Source organism: Pleurodeles waltl, chromosome 1_1, assembly GCF_031143425.1.
Source record: "Pleurodeles waltl isolate 20211129_DDA chromosome 1_1, aPleWal1.hap1.20221129, whole genome shotgun sequence".
Lineage (NCBI taxonomy): Eukaryota > Metazoa > Chordata > Amphibia > Caudata > Salamandridae > Pleurodeles > Pleurodeles waltl.
In genome coordinates this window covers 203,993,973-204,014,370 of record NC_090436.1, presented here as the reverse complement: position 1 = coordinate 204,014,370, position 20,398 = coordinate 203,993,973, and the positions used below count along the sequence as shown (strand labels likewise).

The following is a 20,398-nucleotide window of genomic DNA, read 5'->3' as shown; positions in this document are numbered from 1 at the left end:
AATCCGGGCCAATTTTTTTTGTAATTATTTTTATTTTTTATGGAAGACATTTTTAAAAATGGATGTGTTACAGTGATGATGTAATATTTCAAGAACCATGAGAACTATCTACTTCATTTTGGTGTCAAAACTTAGGTTTTAGGGGTCAAGTAGTCTTATAGAGACAGAAAATAACTCCTCAGAGCAACCCTTCCACCATTTTACAAAATGGCGACTCTACAATGTTTTTTAGCCACCATATTGGTGATTTATTTGAATATTATTTTTGTTTCAGGTTTTCTGTTGATTCAAATTGGTAAACATGACCGAAGCAGGTGGTAGCAAAGGCTCTTTACCTTGTGACAGAGTGTTGTTAACTACAAAATCTGAGCACTCCAACAAAGAAAAATGTGTCATATGCCAAACTAATCCAAAAGAAAAGGTAACATCAACTGTTGCTGGACAGAAGATACTTTTGAGATGCTGCAGAAATACGGCAAGACAAAGTTAACAAAAGATTGAAACTGATGGGTGAAGAGGATCAAATACTTTATCATTGTAACAGCAAGTGCTACAAGTCATATACAGTAGAAAAGAGCCTGGAAACAATTTGTCAAAAAATAGCAGAAACCAGTGAATCCCAATAAGAAGCCAAGTCTTCTTAGAAAGCGACGACAACCAAACCCAATGCCCATCCACTTACAAGATTGATGGCTACCCCACGTCCACCTTCAACAACTGATCAGAAAGCAGAGGATCTTCAGGATGTTATCTGTGGTTTAGCCAGAACAGGGGCCAAAGAGATTGATGAAAGCACAAAGTACAGAGTATGTGAGTCTCAAAGGGCAAGCATGTTTTTTATCTGCAGCTAGTTTCTTCCAAGATGAAATTTTCAGCCGAGTAACTGATCTAAACAGTGAGGTCAATGTATTTGCAGCGGATTTGTATGCCCACCCGAACTGCATGCGAAAATATGAATGTACATTGAGCTCCCAGTAGCAATATGAGACTAGCCTTCTGTTAAGTTTGCACACTTTGAAAAAGAAAACTAAGTTTTAAAAACCTCTTCTGGGTGCTGGCGACGGGTTCAGTCTCAGTGAGGTCAGAGAAATAATGGTCAACATTGATGAAACTGAATTGGTCCATAATAATGAAATTGAGATTTTTCTGGTGAGAATGTACACTGACAATTTGTTTTTGTCAGTCTAACAAAAAGAATGAGCCAATTATGGTGTTCTCAGTTGATTTGACTCTTGAAGTTCTTGTTGCCAAAATAAGATCACAGGATGCAGTAAAATCGTCAGGAGCCATTTTAAGAAATGTCATGTAAGATGTTGGACTTAATTTCAAATTTTGTGAAGCCCCGGAGATCTTGAGTTTGGAACAGAAGCCTACAACATTGATGATGGCTTTGAAGGTATAAGCGAAGAAGTGGAAGAAAATCCTATGAACAAACAGGCTTATGCTGTGCAAACGTACTGTCTTTTCCAAATCATGTTTTATGAATTACATCACAGCAAAAAGAAAACTCCACTACACATGATGATGCCCACGCAATCTATGACAAGTGCAAAAGTGGATAGCGAATCACTTCAGTGAATAAGATTGGTGTAACAACAAGTTATAATGATATAGTACGGAGAAGGAACTTGTTAGCAGCTGATGCTGTAAACTTCTGTGAATCTGACAGCACACCACTTCCAAGTCACTTTACCAGGAAAGGATTTACAATTGCTGCTCTTGATGATTTTAATTTTGAAGACAACAGCTCTTCTTTTTCTGGAAAATCCAGCACACATGATACTGTCATGGTTCTTTTTTCAAGACTGTACCAATGAAGTAGCTGCTGGAAAACAAGCTGTGTTAGCTGTAGGCATAAACAAATGAAGCTGCAAACCTATAACCCAACTGCCTTGCCAAGGAGTGCGAAATCACTACAAGCCATTAACATGTACCAATCTACCAGAAAATTTCAAAGTAGCTATGGACAGGGATCTGCTTCTACCTGATGCTGGGGTCCGCAAAGCTGAGTTAACTGAAGTTATCATCTCGCTTTTTCAGTGCAGACTTAAGGATGAAGAAAAGCCAGTTCATCTTTAGGCTGGAATTCATGCTCTGATCTCCTAGAGTACTGTCCCACTGAAGAAGGCTGGGCTTTTACCAGGAATACCATCTCCACTCTCAAACTACGTAACAGTATACACAGCTCTTAAAACAAATTTCCAAAATGTGCGTGCTTGGCTTGAAGACTAGCCTATCCTGCCAATTTTCTGCAATGAAGGTGTTTTCTATATTGTAGCTGACATTTTTATGAGCAGTCTAGTTGAATTTAATGATCTTTATCCAATGATGGGCATTTTCCACATGACAAAAGTTGTGTTGCGATATGCAGGAAGTTATCTCAGTGAATGTGGCATAGACAATGCAATTATTGAGGCTAAAATTTTTGGAAGCAAAACTGTCCAGTCAGTATTGAGCGAAACATATTGTGTTTGTTCGTTACAAGGTATGCTCATCATATTTGAGGCTATAGAAACATTGTGTTGGAATGTTTTCTGGAAAAGAATGACAAATTAGGTTTTGCATATCATATCTCGGAAGTGAACAAGACACAGGTTGCATTTCTTTCAAAAGACATAATGCAAAGCCAGGCAGTGTTCAGTATACTGTAAACCAAATTTATAGAGTTTGTCAAAGAATGTGAAGAAAAATCAGAACTTTGCAAGTACTGGGGAAATGTTTTACATGATAGCTCTACTATAAAACTTGGTACATGCTGATTGGGAAGGTGATTGGGACTGCATGTGAAGCCTAAGGAGTTGCTGATTACTGTGTGTCGCAAATTCAGTTACATAAACTACCTGAGATATGGGTCCTGGTGTTTGGAAAGAGAGAAGAAGCTAGAGATGAAAAAACCATACCTTTACAGAAAACCCATCCAAAGACATTTTGTTGTGAAAGGCAAATAAGGAAGGTTCAGTACTGTGGCTCCAGATGCTGGAACAGACGATCCAGAGATCACAGAAAAGCTCCAAAGGAATTGTTGGTCAGACACATAAAAGTGAAAATGTTGCTCAGTGGCAGCTAGTTTACCGTGAAGTCCTTTCTATTTTCAATGTTTACAGAGAGATGAGAAATTCAGAATTATTGGACCATCATGGAACTGTTCCTCACCACAAACTTGTGGGAAAGAGAGAGGAACATTTTCAAAAACATGTTGACGTCCTTCATTTCATGCAGCAGTGAGGAGACCCCTTTGAAATGACTAAGCCTGTGATACTACACACCTTCATAACTAAACAGTATGTGGATAACAATATATGGACATGTCTACTAGATGTCCTGGAACATGGATCGAAACTATACACAGAACTGAAGCAGAAGAGATTTGTTTTGAAAGAGAAAAAGCTGTTTTACATATTAATTAAAGCTAAACTTCCACGCTTTAATTGCCATAGTAAGAGTTTTGTCCAACCAGCCACTACAAAACCAGTTACAAAGAAAACAACTTTTGCAAGCACATAGAGAAATGGATGTAGCAGAAGAAAGGGGTGAATTTAACAAGGACATTCTGTTGCATTATTTGATGGAGATGTTGCAACCAAACCAGTGAAGCAGTGAAACTCTTATATGAGCTAAAAAAAAAAAAAAAAAGCTTTCATGCGAAGAATTTCAATTCGAAAAGGTGTTTTCATTGAAAACTGCTGTTGTTGTGGAGTATGTGTCACAATTGCGAATGGTCAAGATTTCATCCTTGCAAAACTTCGGGGAGGTCGTTCAGACTGTTCTACAGATTTCAAAGTCAGTGTGCACCTTGCAAGAACTGCACATTGTCAGCTGTCAAAGAATATGTAAAGCATGTGAAAGAATCAGACGAAGGTCTACAAGTGGAATAATTGACCTTGCCTGCATCAAGAATTTGACACCTATACCTGTGCAACTGGATAAATTCTGGTCATCAACATCAAGCAAGTTGAACTTGGACATTTTAACTCACCAAAACATTAACACTTCAGTGAACACTGAATTTCCAATTAAGGGAAGTGGAATGATTGTCAGTGAACAGTTGGTGTCGTCAGAGAGATATTCAAAAGGTGCAGGCTATATTGTTTGAGAACTTAACAGCAAATTGGAAGAAGCTGACCTTTGTGTTGTGCCACTTGTGGAGTGGGCTGTTTGAAATGGTTCCACTCGAGGAGTCGTGCTGTCAAATGACACCGATGTTATTATTGTGCTACCTAGATTTGTTGTGATGTTCATAAGTCAAGGATTGTCAGTTATGGATACGTTATGGAACAGGCGTGAAAAGACACTTAATCCAGCTTCATATTCTGTACAAGAAACTTGACCGAGAGATGCCCAGTGTTCTTACAAAGGCACGTATTCTTCTGGGTGATGACGCTATGGGCAAAATTGGAAGAAAGCTTGGAGCTTTAACTGCAGAACCAGTGAAGTTTCTAAAAGGATTTGCTGAGACAGAAAAAGAATGTGACTTTAAAGACGTCAACATACCTTGTGTGTGTGTGTGGAAAATGAGTTCTGACCATCACATGTTTGACGATCTTCGGTACGATGAATTCAAGAGATCAGTCCTGCTAAGTGACTTCCCACTGGTGTCCTATTCTGTGCTTGGACACATTAAAAGAGTGTTCTACTTGGTCTGAAGATGTGTAAATGTTTTGGCTAAAGCATATGTATGGAAAGATCGGTGTGATTTTGGTTGGGAAGATATTGATGGGGTGCTAACACCTACAACATTTCCAAAGCCTGTACCCACAGAACATGCACGTACATGTACTTATACAACCTGTGCCGCAAAAAGGTGTCCTTATCAATATGCTCTTATCAGATGTTAACTTTCTGCAAATGTACCACGAGCGATTGCCGAAACAAAGTGAACTGTGAAAATGTGTCAAAAATAGGAGTCATAAACATAATTTTTTCATATTCAGATCATAAACCTTGTTTGACGTATACATAAAATGATTAAAAACCATTATTATTTGTTTAATTTCTCTATATGTCTTTTCTTCCTCTATTATAGATGCCATTTTGGAAAATGGTGGAAGGGTTGTTCTGAGGAGTTATTTTCTGCCTCTATAACACTACTTGACCTCCAAAACCTATGTTTTGACTCAAAAATGAAGTAGGTGGGTCTCATGGTTCCTGAAATATTACATCATCATTGCAACACATCTACCCTTTTTAAAAAAGTCATCCAGAAAAATTCGCTTCGGAACAGTAATGTCTACTGAAGCTAAATTACTTCTCTAATGAGCCAAAAACACTATTCAAAAATGAAAACCTTCATTATTATTTTTTATTTTTAACAAAGGTATATGTGGGGGAATTATAAAGAGTTTAAATGTCTTTCTTCAAACTTGCCACCAGTTTAACAATAGATAAACGATTGGCATGTATTTCCAGTGTGCTTCTGTGACCCCTTACTTCAGTGTTAGTGCTGGGAAACTAGATTACTGCATTTAATGAGCATTGTAGTGGACAGAATAAGAGACCGTTATGTGTCCAGTCTTTGCAGATTCTGTTGTTAATTTAAATGTATTGGCTGTTTTTATGTTTCCATCTCTTTTCTTTAGATATTTTCCACACCTCGCTATCACCCAAAAAGTCAGCCATTCGTAGATCACGTTTTCAGCTTCACTGTAACAGATAACAGGATCTGGTTCCGAAACTTTCAGGTTAGTTGTGTTGACATTTTTTGTGCCATAGGGGTCTCACTCTATTCCTTTTTACCTACTGTCCAAAATAGAACTCTCCGCTTTTCTGAAAAGCACTAAACCAGCTAATCTTTTAATTTCTCCCTGACGTCCTTCATTATGAATCACAGTTGCCCTGTTTTCTTCACTACAGGTTTTAACCACTCTCCTTTGGATCTTTGCTATGCATTCAAGAATGCTGGAAATCTCACCTAGTTAAGGAACACGCCTTTTTATCCTTTATCCAGTTTCTTTACTCTCTCCATCTAAATGGACTTTAGTGCCTTTCAAATCCACTCGCTTGCTGCAATGTGAATCTCTTCTCTGCCCCCTTAAATGTGTTTCTTGACTCGTTCTACAAAAACTCTTCCCCTGTAATTAAGCTACGTCCTACTATTATGCCACCCTGCTTTGTGTTTAATCACTGTGTCTCGACATCCTCACTTTGTCTTGCTGTCTCTTCATTGGATTATAACAGTACCCCCGAGAGATTTATGAATATGTTTCTAACCAGTCATAATATTAAACTCGAGGAACATTTTATTTCCCTTGTCTATTCAGCTTGGGTGTACCTGGGCCACCTTCTGCGACACATACTTTTATGCATCAGCACTTCTTCACCACCTCTTCCCTAAATGAGTTGTGCCATTCTCTGGAGAAGGTTTTAAATTCTACAGTTTCACCTCCTCTCTTCTTTCCATTTGGTTACTTTCGCCAGTCTTTCTTCAGTGAGAGTATCTTCCCAGTCTTTGCAGTTAAATTATAGAAGAAGATAATACCTTCACTCACTGCCTCCACCCACTATATGTGTTTCCTCCCCTGCGTCTTCGTTCATTATTGTTTGGTCGAAATCTTGTTGTCCTCTATGACCTTACTTTACACACTTTTCACCACAATTTCAGAGGACTTGGGCATCTATAGATTTCTCCACTAACACTGCAGAAATGAGCCGATCAATTAATTTCTAGGCAAACAAATCCCTTGTTATCATGGTATCTACAGTGCTAGAAAGTAAGAACGTTATTGTGACTTGGCATGTGTTTTGGCATAGCTTACTTTGCTGTGTGGATGACGCTATGAGAATGTGATGATGGTAGGGTACCAGAGTATGATAACTGAAACTTTGTCCTGCACAAATACTGTGTCCTAAATATTGTTACTAAAGTATCACCGCCATTTGATTTAATGATATAAAATCTACATCAAAATACACTTTTTTGTAATCCACATTTAGGACAATATTTCTGTTAGACGATATTTTGTTCCTTCATTCTGGCATGTGACCTATGGTGATTCATGGGATGTTTGTGTGTGCTGGAGTAAGTCTGGCAGTGATTTACAGCTGGAGTGGGTATGCAAGAACAAACCTAGACTTGCCCCTTACATGACCTGTACACAATTTGTATTAACCGTTGTTTGTCTGATGATGGCATTTTTTTCTTCCAGATTATTGAAGAGGATGGGGCTCTTGTTGAAATTGGTCCTCGCTTCGTTTTGAATCTGATAAAGATTTTCCAAGGCAGCTTCGGGGGGCCGACTTTGTATGAAAACCCACATTATACGTCTCCAAACATGGTAAATCCCTTTTAACCATCTGAATCCTGACTTTAACCCCTGCATCTCATCTGTCGGAGGTTGATGAAGTGAACACATTCAAGTAGAGCACCTATAGAATGTTAGGTTGAAATGTGTATGTAAGGGGACAACACTTACATATTCATTTCAACCAAATGGTGTTAATTGATATTGTTCCATAATAGCTAAAATGTGAATGATACTATAGTTCATGGCCTACCATAAAATGTAGCCACTTTCCCGTCTAACGTAGTTTAAGTTCCCATTGAAATCTGTTTATTATACATGCGTTTGTTGTAAATAATTAACTTTAAAGCAGGACTGATAAAGTGATTTGTTTTATGTCTTGGGACTGAGTGGGTGTCTTTGTGTGCGTCACGTGGATGATCGTCCAGTCATATTTCCGTGTGAGTGTGGGGAGTGTTCACACTGGAGTGCAGGAGGACGGTTGGGATTAGCTGTTAAATGGGTCAGCTCTGAGGACCACCCGGGCAACAGTCCGTACAGAGTTAAAAAAAAAAAAAAAAAACTCATTCTTATTCACCATCCTCATCAGCCACATTTTTGTAACAGTTGTATTCGTTAAAAGATTGTCATCGGGCAAGAGCAGTGCAGAGTTCGTTAACCAACTAGCAGTGAGAGCATGAGCAGCATCATTGAGAATTACACAAGGCGCTCTGTGACTATGGGACACCCTGGTTGTATTTTAGTTTTTATGTTGGCCTGGTATCAGTCTGTGCTGCTCTCTTGTTTTCACATGTTCCATTTGAGCGTTGTGATAACAAAGGAATGCTCCTTTCATTTCCATTGTGGAGCTTTGACTAGATTTGTACTTAAGTTTTACTAAGATCACTTGCACTACAAAAGTGACTGAGAAATTGAGTTGCAATTTCAGGGATGCTGATTGATGGATCCCTCAATGTTTTTTTTTATTGTTGCTGATTACTGCACGATATGGGTGATTGAGAATAACTCCAATAGAAACAAGAATTCTTGAGTTGATGCATCTGCCAGGATGCATATGATGCTGGAGTAGCTCGGTTTGCAAAAAACAATACACTGAAAATGACCCAGAGTAATCCTCTGTGATTAAGATCAATACCGACATTCCTTCCATCTCCTGTCTGGATATAGCTTAGCAGCTGAAAGGGTTCAATTGCCCGCACAGCTGTTGCTGTTACATATGAAATCTTATCTTGAAGGGTAGAGAGCTTGACCACCAGTCATGGATATTCACTGTAGTTAAGATGCCTTCCCCAGTTTTATTTTCCTTCAACTTAAGATTTTATCGTAATGTGTAAGGAAAAGTTTTAATTCTCATTCCTGACAATATCATCCAATTTACATACACAATAAATGTCAAAGAACAACCTTCACTGTTACTATCATTAAACCTAACACGTCTTTGTAAATTGAGCTGACACCTAATACGGTGTTCTATATCAAAGTAGGTGTCTTGTTACGTGACAGTGTATCAGTGTAATGCCTTCTCCGGGTGTGTACTGGTCGTAGGATCACAATACATTTTGGGTTTTGCAAACCAGTGTTAAACTGTTACTTGCTCCCTCTCTGCACTAAAGTCTTTGATAGTGGACTTAAACATTGAGTGGGAAACAGCCTTTTAAAACCAGTGTTTAAATGTTTCCTTCTGAAAATAATACTCTTAAGATACATTAATATGTTGCAAATGTAATGCCAATTTGTGCATGTTTAATTCAATGTTTTTTTAAGCATACTGAAGTTAAAGTAGGTATCTAACGTGTGTTGTTTGCTTCCCTTAGCATCGGCGGTTGATACGTTTGAACACAGCAGCTAAATTCAGAGAGAAACAGCAAATGAAGGACTTGCAAAAAATGAGACAGAATGAAGGGAAAACAGTTATTCCAGCAGATCCCACAGAGGATGTCTTCAAAACCGTTGCTGAGGAGAAGCCAGTGCAGATAGAGACCAGTCCACCAGAGAAGCCGCTCAAACCAAAGAAAAAAGGCAAAGAATTTAAGCGGCAGAGAATGATGAAGAAAAAGAATGTTTGATTCTAAAAGACGATTGGAATTGCATTTGGGAAATTAGATGGATTCTTACAGTTGAATCTTTAAATCGGAGCATCAGATAAAGCTGTTTTTTTTTTTACGAGAATGGATGTTTTTATCCACGGAGATGGTATAGCATGCAAAGTTGGGATCAAGACTAGTCAGGGCTTGATTCCTTCATGGGCATTCATAATTTAATTGCGATCTATAACCAACTTAAGTATGCAATTTTGTGAATATCAGTTGCATATACACATTGTGTATACAATGTCAATAGGGCATCTTGAAGGTTGGCACTTCGTCAGTCAGTCATATTGTTTTCTTTCATGCATTCACACTTAGCCCCAAGGCGTCCATTCATCCATGCTATATGGACTATTATGCACTGACTTCTAGTTCCACCCACTTCCAGAGGCTACTTTAATTATTCTTTTCACAATGGAGTGTTGTGCCTGTCCATCTGTTTAAATATGGTCAGTATTCAATCCTAAAACATCTTTTGAAGTGTGTAACTAATAGAAGCAGAGTACTACTCTTTTCCATATTGGAGCAACACCTATATTTATAAGGAGAACATAATAAATAAGGTTTTGCAGAACTCCTGCACATTGCTGACCACCCATCTGTTTGGCCTCTTAATTATGTACTAGAAACATTAATGGAATTACAGGATTTTGTTTTAAAATGGCTTAAGAATTTTACTAATGCAAATAATATATCAGCAGTAATTGTAACTTTGAAAGCACATGTTGGCGTTTATTATTTTAGGTTCAGGTTGTAATATGGTGCCACTGAGCTGATCTCAGGATACCTACCTCAAATACACAGGAGAAACCACTTTTGGTCATTTAGTAAAACAAAACATGGTGTTTCGTAAAAGAAATCCATGGTGAGAAAAGAACAAGGAGACAGGAAGAAAGTCATGGCAGAACAATGGCTCCAGGAGGTATGTGCAAACTGTGGAGCTGTGTAAAGTAGGAATTTGGGATCTTCATAGCACAGACTTTACAAACCACAGTCTTCACATTATTTAGTGGAATCTCACTTTCTCCAATTTGATATAACAGGATGGTTTTCTTTTCTGATTTACAAACAAATCTAACATGTCTGTTTATCATGACATCTAACCAAGGATAGTTAAACTTTAGAAGCATAGGCTTTCACTTGTGTCTTCATTTTCCTCCTGTACATTTTAACATCCTGAATTTCTCTTATTCCCAGTATGTGTGCGTGCCAATCTGGCAGTGTAATGCTCTCTGTTCTGAGGGGGTGAATGTGTCACTGGTTATGGCTATTGTCTTGTAAGTGAGGCAGTTGATCTTTAATTTGATGGGGCCTTGGAGGTGGAGCAAGTATGGTTCCATTATGGTTGGGATGAAATGATCTTAGTTTCTTTAGTCCTTGCATACGTACTGCAGCATTGACAGTGCTTTGCAGATCATGGTGTTTAGTCTTTTCATGTGTGAAAGGGAAAGTTGGTAACATTTATTTATTCATTCATTGCTGTTGTATTTATTGAAGGATAAGTTGGTGTTTGGATGCATTCAAGTGATTTTTCATTTGCTGTCTTCTGGGGACTGCAGATTTCCAAGTTAATTTTGGAGAGCCACGTTAACTTGTGGTTTTGCTGTTGTCACACAGGCGAAATTGTGCCGCAAGTTGAGGCTTAGGTAGTTGATGGACATCCAATTCTGAATGATTTTGATGAAGGTCCTGAATTGGTGAATGTCCTGAACAGTAGAAAATTTTAGGTAAAGTAGTGTGTATGGTGTATTGATGGATCATGACGCTTTTTTTTGGTAAAAGTGTTTCTGGGCATTTCATGAAGTGGTTGAGGGTGTTGGGCCCAGTGTATACCCTTAGAGCTATTCCACAGGCGATCAGTCGTTTCTGTTAGCTTGTGTTCCAATCAAGAGCACTTGGTTGATGTGATTAGTAATGAACCCCTGCATTACCTTGCCTGAAAGGCCCATCCATATAATACGTTTGAATGTACTGATTGCAGTATCCTTCATGGAGTTCTACTAAGCCAGATAAGACACTGACCTGGATCTGGATGCGTGCATAGAAAATTCATGTTAGAATTGGGCAATGCACAATCGACCTCCCAACAAGATCAGACTTACTTTACTTCAGAACTAACTTACATAATCCATTTTGAAACTTAAAATTGATCAAACTCTACTCTTTACAAACACACACGTTTCTTGTGTTTTTGGTCTTTCTATATCTGCATAATAGAGAGCCAAAACAGAATACTTTGCAGTTGTCATAACAATGGCGGTTGGTTAAAAACATTGCAAAATAACATATTCCTGCTATACCATGTTATGAACACCTCTGGCTTAATCTGAAACTGCCACTATTTCTTCTATATACAGACACTTTGCATATCTATTTCACTGAGGTAATATTGTCCAAGTTTTTGCTATTGGCAAAACCATAGTTCTTGTGTGTGACACAGGGTTGCAGACCTATTGGCTTTGCCAATGCATTTGCAGCAGCCGGCTTGGAATCTTTTTTCTTAAAGCAAAATAAATCATTCCAAGTTGGCCACTGTGCTTGCATACACGTTGCAGAAATCTTGGAATGTTTTTTATTTTAGCAACCTCATTCAAAAATGGCTGGTAGGCATGCACACATGTGGTGCTTCTTTTGGAATTATTTGTTTCTTAAAGTAAAGGAAAAAAGATTCCAGTATGGTTGCCATGCATACACGTCCTGGGTGGCCATCTTGAAATGGGCTAAAATCATTTAAAGGTGGCTGCAAGCCGATAAAGTGGTGAAAGTCGGAGAGTGAAGGGAGTAGGTAGGCAACTGGGTATGTTTTTTGGGGGGAATGGGTTTGCCTAATTTTTTTATTGTAGAAAATGACGATTGTAGGAAAGAAGCTGTGGGAGCACTGTATAATGCTTAATAACAACCATGGAAAAATACAAGTCAACCAAACACATTCAGGCCGAAATGCCCGTTGAGTGGGATAAATGCAAGCATTAGGAAAGCTATCAAATAATAAGCATGGAGCACCCACTCAACATACTCTGAGGGGCACATTTATCAAAACGTTGTGCTGCTCTTGCGCCACACAACGGGGTGGAAGATCGGCACATCTCAAGTTAGATTTATCAAGTCAGGCAAGGCCACCTTGTGGGGTCTTGCCTGGCTTGATAAATGTAAAGTAATGCAACGCACCATAAATTGTGGCGTTGTGTTACTCTGCTCTGGGAAGGTATCCCATGGGTGGAGCGTGGGTGTTCCCACACATCCACCCATGGATTTTGGTGCACTACCATATTTACCATTTCTGGTAGACCTGGGAATGTCAAAATCCTACACCTCCCAAGGTGAGGCATAACGAAGAGAAATATCTTTATTTCTCCTTGTTACTTACTCTTTCTATGTGTGCTGCATTCTGCAGCCCATATAGAAACAGGAAAATGCCTCTCAGGATTGTTTTTGTACAGGACGATGCCCTTCCTGCACAAAAACAATCCTGTCTGCAATTCTGTCACCCTTGCACTATAGTGCATTAGGCAGCACATTGGGCGCCAGTGCAGGGAAAAGACAGGAATGCGGCGTACAGTGGTAATTACGACGCATTTCTGCGCTTTCCCTATCAAACACCGCAATCAGCAAGGTGACTTTCTGTACTGTGTGATCATTTGGTAAATATGCCCCTAAATCTATATTAGAAACAAGAAGTCTGTTTTGTGCGACCAAGAAATCGACGCACAGCCGAACCGGAATGATGCAGCAGATTTCCCGAGTGGAAAATTGATGCAGCGCCTGCCATGTGACAGAAAATTCAATGCGGCGCTGTAGGAGGCTGGCCTGGCTTGTAGTGGGTACCAAGGGGTACTTACACTTTGTACCAGGTCCAGTTATCCCTTATTAGTGTAGAAGAGGTGTCTAGCAGCTTAGGCTGATAGAAAAGGTGCTTAGCAGAGCAGCTTGGGTTGAACTAGGAGACATGCAAAGCTCCCACTATACCACTAGTGTCATATGCACAATATCATAAGAAAACACAATACACAGATATACTAAAAAATAAAGGTACTTTATTTTTATGACAATATGCCAAAAGTATCTCAGTGAGTACCCTCAGTATGAGGATAGCAAATATACACAAGATATATGTACACAATACCAAAAATATGCAGTAATAGCAATAGAAAGCAATGCAAGCAATGGACAGTCACAATAGATTGCAATGAGAGCACATAGGTATAGGGGCAACACAAACCATATACTCCAAAAGTGGAATGCGAATAACGTATGGACCCCAAACCTATGTGAGCTTGTAGAGGGTCGCTGGGACTGTAAGAAAACAGTGAGGGTTAGAAAAATAGCCCACCCCAAGACCCTGAAAAGTGGGTGCAAAGTGCACCTAAGTTCCCCAGAGAGCACAGAAGTCGTGATAGGGGAATTCTGCAAGGAAGACCAACACCAGCAATGCAACAACTATGGATTTCCAGACAAGAGTACCTGTGGAACAAGGGGACCGAGTCCAAGAGTCACACTCAAGTCGTGAGTGGGCAGATGCCCAAGAAATGCCAGCTGAGGGTGCAAAGAAGCTGCCACCGGATGGTAGAAGCTGTGGATTCTGCAAGAACGAAGAGGACTAGGAACTTCCCCTTTGGAGGATGGATGTCCCACGTCGTGAAGAAGCTTGCAGAGGTGTTCCCGCGCAGAAAGACCGCAAACAAGCCTTACTAGCTGCAAGGGTCGCGGTTAGGGTTTTTGGATGCTGCTGTGGCCCAGGAGGGACCAGGATGTCGCCAATTGCGTGAGGAGACAGAGGGGGCGCCCAGCAAGACCAGGAGCCCACTCAGAAGCAAGCAGCACCTGCAGAAGTGCCGGAACAGGCACTACGAAGAAGAGTGAACCGGAGCTCACCCGAAGTCACAAAAGAAGGTCCCACGACGCCGGAGGACAACTCAGGAGGTCGTGCACTGCAGGTTACAGTGTCGGGGACCCAGGCTCGGCTGTGCACAAAGGAAATCCTGGAAGAGTGCACAGGAGCCGGAGCAGCTGCAAATCAGGCGGTACCCAGCAATGCAGTCTAGCGTGGGGAGGCAAGGACTTACCTCCACCAAACTTGGACTGAAGAGTCACTGGACTGTGGGAGTCACTTGGACAGAGTTGCTGAGTTCCAGGGACCACGCTCGTCGTGCTGAGAAGGGACCCAGAGGACCGGTGATGCAGTCTTTTGGTGCCTGCGGTTGCAGGGGGAAGATTCCGTCAACCCACAGGAGATTTCTTCGGAGCTTCTAGTGCAGAGAGGAGGCAGACTACCCCCACAGCATGGACCACCAGGAAAACAGTCGAGAAGGCCGCAGGATCAGCGATACAAGGTTGCAGTAGTCGTCTTTGCTACTTTGTGGCGGTTTTGCAGGCGTCCAGAGCAGTCAGCGGTCGATTCCTTGGCAGAAGGTGAAGAGAGAGATGGAGAGGAACTCTGATGAGCTCTTGCATTCGTTATCTCAAGAATTCCCCAAAGCAGAGACCCTAAATAGCCAGAAAAGGAGGTTTGGCTACTTAGGAAGGAGGATAGGCTAGCAACCCAGGTAAGAGCCTATCAGAAGGAGTCTCTGACGTCACCTGCTGGCCCTGGCCACTCAGAGCAGTCCAGTGTGCCAGCAGCACCTCTGTTTCCAAGATGGCAGAGGTCTGGAGCACACTGGAGGAGCTCTGGGCACCTCCCAGGGGAGGTGCAGGTCAGGGGAGTGGTCACTCCCCTTTCCTTTGTCCAGTTTCACGCCAGAGCAGGGCTGGGGGATCCCTGAACCGGTGTAGACTGGCTTATGCAGAGATGGGCACCATCTGTGCCCATCAAAGCATTTCCAGAGGCTGGGGGACGCTACTCCTCCCCAGCCCTGACACCTTTTTCCAAAGAGAGAGGGTGTAACACCCTCTCTCTGAGGAAGTCCTTTGTTCTGCCTTCCTGGGCCAAGCCTGGCTGGACCCCAGGAGGGCAGAAACCTGTCTGAGGGGTTGGCAGCAGCAGCAGCTGCAGTGAAACCCCAGGAAAGGTAGTTTGGCAGTACCCGGGTCTGTGCTAGAGACTAGAGTTCGGAGTTACCATTGTGACGCTATACATAGGTAGTGACCTATGTATAGTGCACGCGTGTAATGGTGTCCCCGCACTCACAAAGTCCGGGGAATTTGCCTTGAACAAGGTGGGGGACCTTGGCTAGTGCCAGGGTGCCCACACACTAAGTAACTTAGCACCCAACCTTTACCAGGTAAGGGTTAGACATATAGGTGACTTAGAAGTTACTTAAGTGCAGTGGTAAATGGCTGTGAAATAACGTGGACGTTATTTCACTCAGGCTGCAGTGGCAGGTCTGTGTAAGAATTGTCAGAGCTCCCTATGGGTGGCAAAAGAAATGCTGCAGCCCATAGGGATCTCCTGGAACCCCAATACCCTGGGTACCTCAGTACCATATACTAGGGAATTATAAGGGTGTTCCAGTATGCCAATGTGAATTGGTGAAATTGGTCACTAGCCTGTTAGTGACAATTTAGAAAGTAATGAGAGAGCATAACCACTGAGGTTCTGGTTAGCAGAGCCTCAGTGAGACAGTTAGTCATCACACAGGGAACACATACAGGGCACACTTATGAGCACTGGGGCCATGGCTGGCAGGGTCCCAGTGACACATACAACTAAAACAACATATATACAGTGAAATATGGGGGTAACATGCCAGGCAAGATGGTACTTTTCTACAGTCGCCCTACCCGATCAATGCAATTCCTGTGACTTCTTCCAGTGCACCCAGGACTTTCCCACATCGTCCCTGGGAGTCAAAAAGATCCCTGCATCGCAGTGAGGAACCAAGACTGTGTGCCGAGAAACGACGCAAAGCCCCTCACATCGTGGAAAGAAATGACGCAAAGCCCCTTGCAGTGTGGAAAGAAACGACGCATCGCCTGTGCCGCATAGGAAAATCTGACTGGCACCTTATTTTTCCATGCATCACATCCTCTGCGATCTTCATGCGTGTTATTTTTTATGCAAACCAGGTACTTTGTTTACTCAAAAGACAACTGTTGATTTCTAAGATTTAAGACTTTTTTGTTGTTTGTTTTTTATCTTGCAAAAGTGATATCTCAACTTGTGTTTATTCAATCCTTATCGTTTTGGCCTTATTTTAACCAGATAAATATCATATATTTTTTTCTAAACCTGTGTGGTGTATTTTTGTGGTGTTTCACTGTGTTACTGTTTGATTTATTGCACAACTACTTTACACATTGCCTTCTAAGTTGAACTTGACTGCTCAGTGCCAAGCTACCAGAGGGTGGGCACAGGATGATTTGGATTGTGTGTGACTTACTCTGACTAGGATTGTGGTCCCTACTTGGACAAGGATGTATACCGCTGCCAACTAGAGACCCCATTTCTAACAACCAGCATTCACTAACCAAGCATATATTGTCTGGTAAATATGCAGTGGCCACAACACCAAGTCTCCTAAATGATTTTGCCTTACAGGAGTGCATTCTAGTGTGATTTATTCGTGCAAATGAGGTCAGAGAGATTAGACCTCAAATGTCTCACTGAATCCCATTTGTAGGTCGAGCCTAGGCAGTGCTTATGTGCTGTCTGCAAGACATGCTGTATTCAGTCTATGGGCTTTAGCCACACACAAACTCCATTCCTTCTTTGTTGTGCTGATCTTAAATGCTTCCTTTTATTGGTGCATTTTTCTAAATGTCCCTCCTTTGTGTGCTTAATTCTTTCCAAGGTGATTCCACTAAGAGAATATTTTTGTTGGCCATCACACTGTTTACACTCATTCATGCTTCCTCCTTTTACAACGTGTGATGACCCCTCCTTCCGACTGGACATTGCAGCCTTAGTGTTCTTTTGGTTGTCCATAGCAATGTGTTCACACCACGCCAATGAAAACACCGTGTTTAGAAAAGGCACCAAAGGTTTCAGGTTTTGTGCCTCTGCTAGAGTGCTGCTAGCTGCTTCTCTGGTCCCAGTGGTAATTCCTCATTCTAAGTCCTCTAGAAAGTGCTGCAGCTGCTTCTCTGGTCCCAGTGGAAGTTCCTCATTCTTAGTCGTCTAAAAAACAGCTGCTAGCTGCTTCTCTGGTCCCAATGGTAATTCCTCATTCTAAGTCCTTTAAAAATGCTGCAAGCTGCTTCTTTGGTTCCGTCAGTAATTCCTCATTCTATGTTCTCTAGACAGTGCTACTAGCTGCTTCTCTGGTCCCAGTGGTAATTCCTCATTCTTAGTCCTGTAGAGAATGCTGCAGCTGCTTCTCTGGTCCCAGTGGTAATTCTTCATTCTAAGTCCTATAGACAGTGCTGCTAGCTGCGTCTCTGGTCCCAGTGATAATTCTTCATTCTTAGTCATGTAGACAATGCTGCAGCTGCTTCTCTGGTCCCAGTGATAATTCCTCATTCGTCCTGTAGAATGTGCTGCTAGCTGCTTCTCTGGTCCCGTCGGTAATTCTTCATTCTAAGTTCTTTAGACAGTGCTGCTAGCTGCCTCTCAGTCCCAGTGGTAATTCCTCATTCTTAATCCTGTTTACAATGCTGCAGCTGCTTCTCAGGTCCCAGTGGTAATTCCTCATTCTAAGTACTCTAGACAGTACTGCAGCTGGTTCTGTAGTGAATCCTAGTTTGGTTTAATGGGATAACAGGAGTTAGCTTAGCTTTTTGCTTGCAGACTCGTGCCCCCGTCACCTAGTGATTTTTAACCTACTTAGCTTGCTCTGTCTTAGATCATTTATTTAATTAAATATTCTAAGATGGCTGCCTTGTTTATAGTTAGGCCCTTTTGTTTAGAGTTATGTTATCAGTGTCACCTCACTAAGGCGTCAACTCGTACAAGAAAGACAAACTATAGGGGCTCACATTAGAAACTACCGTCTCAAGCATGCAGCGTTATCTATTGTTTTGGAACAACCTATGTCAGGGGTCCAAGTAGATCTGTATAAATACATCACACTCTACACAGATAATCAGAGGGATTCCGACCAGATACCATTGCTGCTCTCGATGCTACATGTCACCTTGACACTGACCCGGACTTAGTGTTCTGCCGAAGTCTGAGCTCGAGACCTCATACTCAGTAACCAATGTTGGGAGCTCCTTCCAGGGACATGGCATTGGCAGATTAGGTTGAACATATCCAGCTCTCCTCTAGGTAGAAGGTTAGGCCTATTATGATAGGGAACACGGACATATGATACGCTTCATGTCTGCCTATGCTAATACAAGATGGTGGGGGTCTTCATAATAATGACCCTCGTCTTTACAATTCTATCTCTTGTACTGTTCATTATCCTAATCATTGCAGCCAATATGATTTACCACATTATGTTGAATAAAAACTATTGAAACATTACTGCATCTTTGTTATTGCCTGCGTTTGGTTGAGATGTAATATATTTGTGAGAAAGGGGTAATCTCCGTTTAACCACGGCATTCCCTGAAATGTCATACTTTTGAGTCCATGCGTAAAGGCTACCACAAATCACCTTTGACTGTTTGGGTTGTTGGTGAGGTACTGCTAGTGAGCCGGAAGGGTTGGGACTACAGTTGCGACTTGATGTAGGACGGGCATAGTCACCTACATACATAAGTACTGTCATCCCTAAACCAGCAGTCTTGCCCAGGGCAAGAGTCCACACTACGACAGTTCTCTGGCCCCAGTGGTAATTCCTCATTCTTAGTCCTCTAGGAAGTGCTGCGAGCTGCTTCGCTGGTCCCAGTATTAATTCCTCATTGTAGGTCCTGCTAGCTTAGCTGCTTCTCTGGTCCCAGTAATTCCTTATTCTTACACCTGTAGACAGTGCTGCAGTTCCTTCTCTGGTCCCATCAGTAACTCCTCCATTCTAAATCCTCTAGGCAGTGCTGCAGCTGTGTCTCTGTTCCCAGTAGTAATTCCATATTCTTAGCCCTCTAAGGTCTCCAACCTTCCTGTAATAAGAGCTACTTATGGCTCCAAGTTACTAATGGTCTTAGGGCCAGATGTATGAAGTACTTTTACTGATTGCATGGCTTTTTGCCATGTACCATCCGCTCTTTTGCGAGTTGGTAACCTGTTACCGACTCGCAAATTAGGGATTGAGACTTGCTATGAGGAAGGGGCGTGCCAAGGGTGTCCCTTCCTAATAGCGATTCGCAGGGCCATGTATGATTGTGTTATGACCGGTAATGCGATCGCAAAACTATCGCAGTTACCACCAACTTATCGGAGACACCTTCCCCTTTGTGAATGGGAGTGTAAACATTTTTTCGGAGCTCTTAAAAAATTTTAAGAAAACTTTTCAGTTTTCTTTTTGTAATGCATCCCATTTTCCTTTAAGGGAAAGGGGCTGCATTACAAAAAAAATGATCTATTTATAAAGCAATCACAGACATTAATATTGATGAGGCAGGTCCATTAAGACCCACTGTGAATCGCTAACAGTGTTAAACACACTGTAATAAATAGCAGTTTGCAATTTCCTAATAACAAATCGCAAAAATTGGCTATTAAGAACTCGGCAAGCGCTTTTTTTTTTTTTTTTATACATTTGGCCCAATGAGTTGTAATCGTGAACGTATCAGACAAGATTACATTATTGGCCATCCCATGCAACATTACCCAACAGTGATAACCTCAGTGCGTCTGGCAGCGTTGCCAGTTGTAATGTCAAAAAGGCTTTGTTAATTTGGAATGCCACTAGATAGGTAAAATCTAACATCCACAGCTGCAACACCCTGGAAGGCACCTAGAAAATATGAGTAATAAGCCTTTCAATGCTGCAATATTTTGCACTCAAATGCTTTAAATACATTTTGGAAATTCCACCATTTTTCTATAAATTTCAGCACATGAATTTTGAAAATATAAAAATATTTTGTTTCTCAAACACTTCAATTTTGGCATACATATAATAATTCTCATAAGCAAAACGTTTAATTTAGTAGATTGAGCTGCACACAGAAGAGAGACATAGGTGGCTGGAGAGCTACTGGTACCTCACAAGCTACTCATTGGAGAAGCCTGCTCTAGACAGTGCTGCTAGCTGCTTCTCTGGTCCCATCAGTAACTCCACCATTATACGTCCTCTAAGCAGTGCTGCA

The 20,398-nt window shown here is 41.4% G+C and overlaps 1 protein-coding gene across 1 annotated transcript in view; it reads left to right on the top strand.

Moving 5' to 3' along the window:
• Positions 1 to 9,921, top strand: part of BRIX1 (biogenesis of ribosomes BRX1) — a 73,927-nt gene extending 64,006 nt beyond the window's left edge. Inside the window, exons 8-10 of the mRNA XM_069220710.1 lie at positions 5,577 to 5,678; positions 7,143 to 7,271; positions 9,053 to 9,921. Of these exons, the coding sequence (XP_069076811.1) occupies positions 5,577 to 5,678; positions 7,143 to 7,271; positions 9,053 to 9,304 (483 nt within the window). The 3' untranslated portion in view covers positions 9,305 to 9,921. The remainder of the gene's footprint in view (positions 1 to 5,576; positions 5,679 to 7,142; positions 7,272 to 9,052) is intronic.
• The last annotated feature ends 10,477 nt before the right edge of the window (positions 9,922 to 20,398 follow it).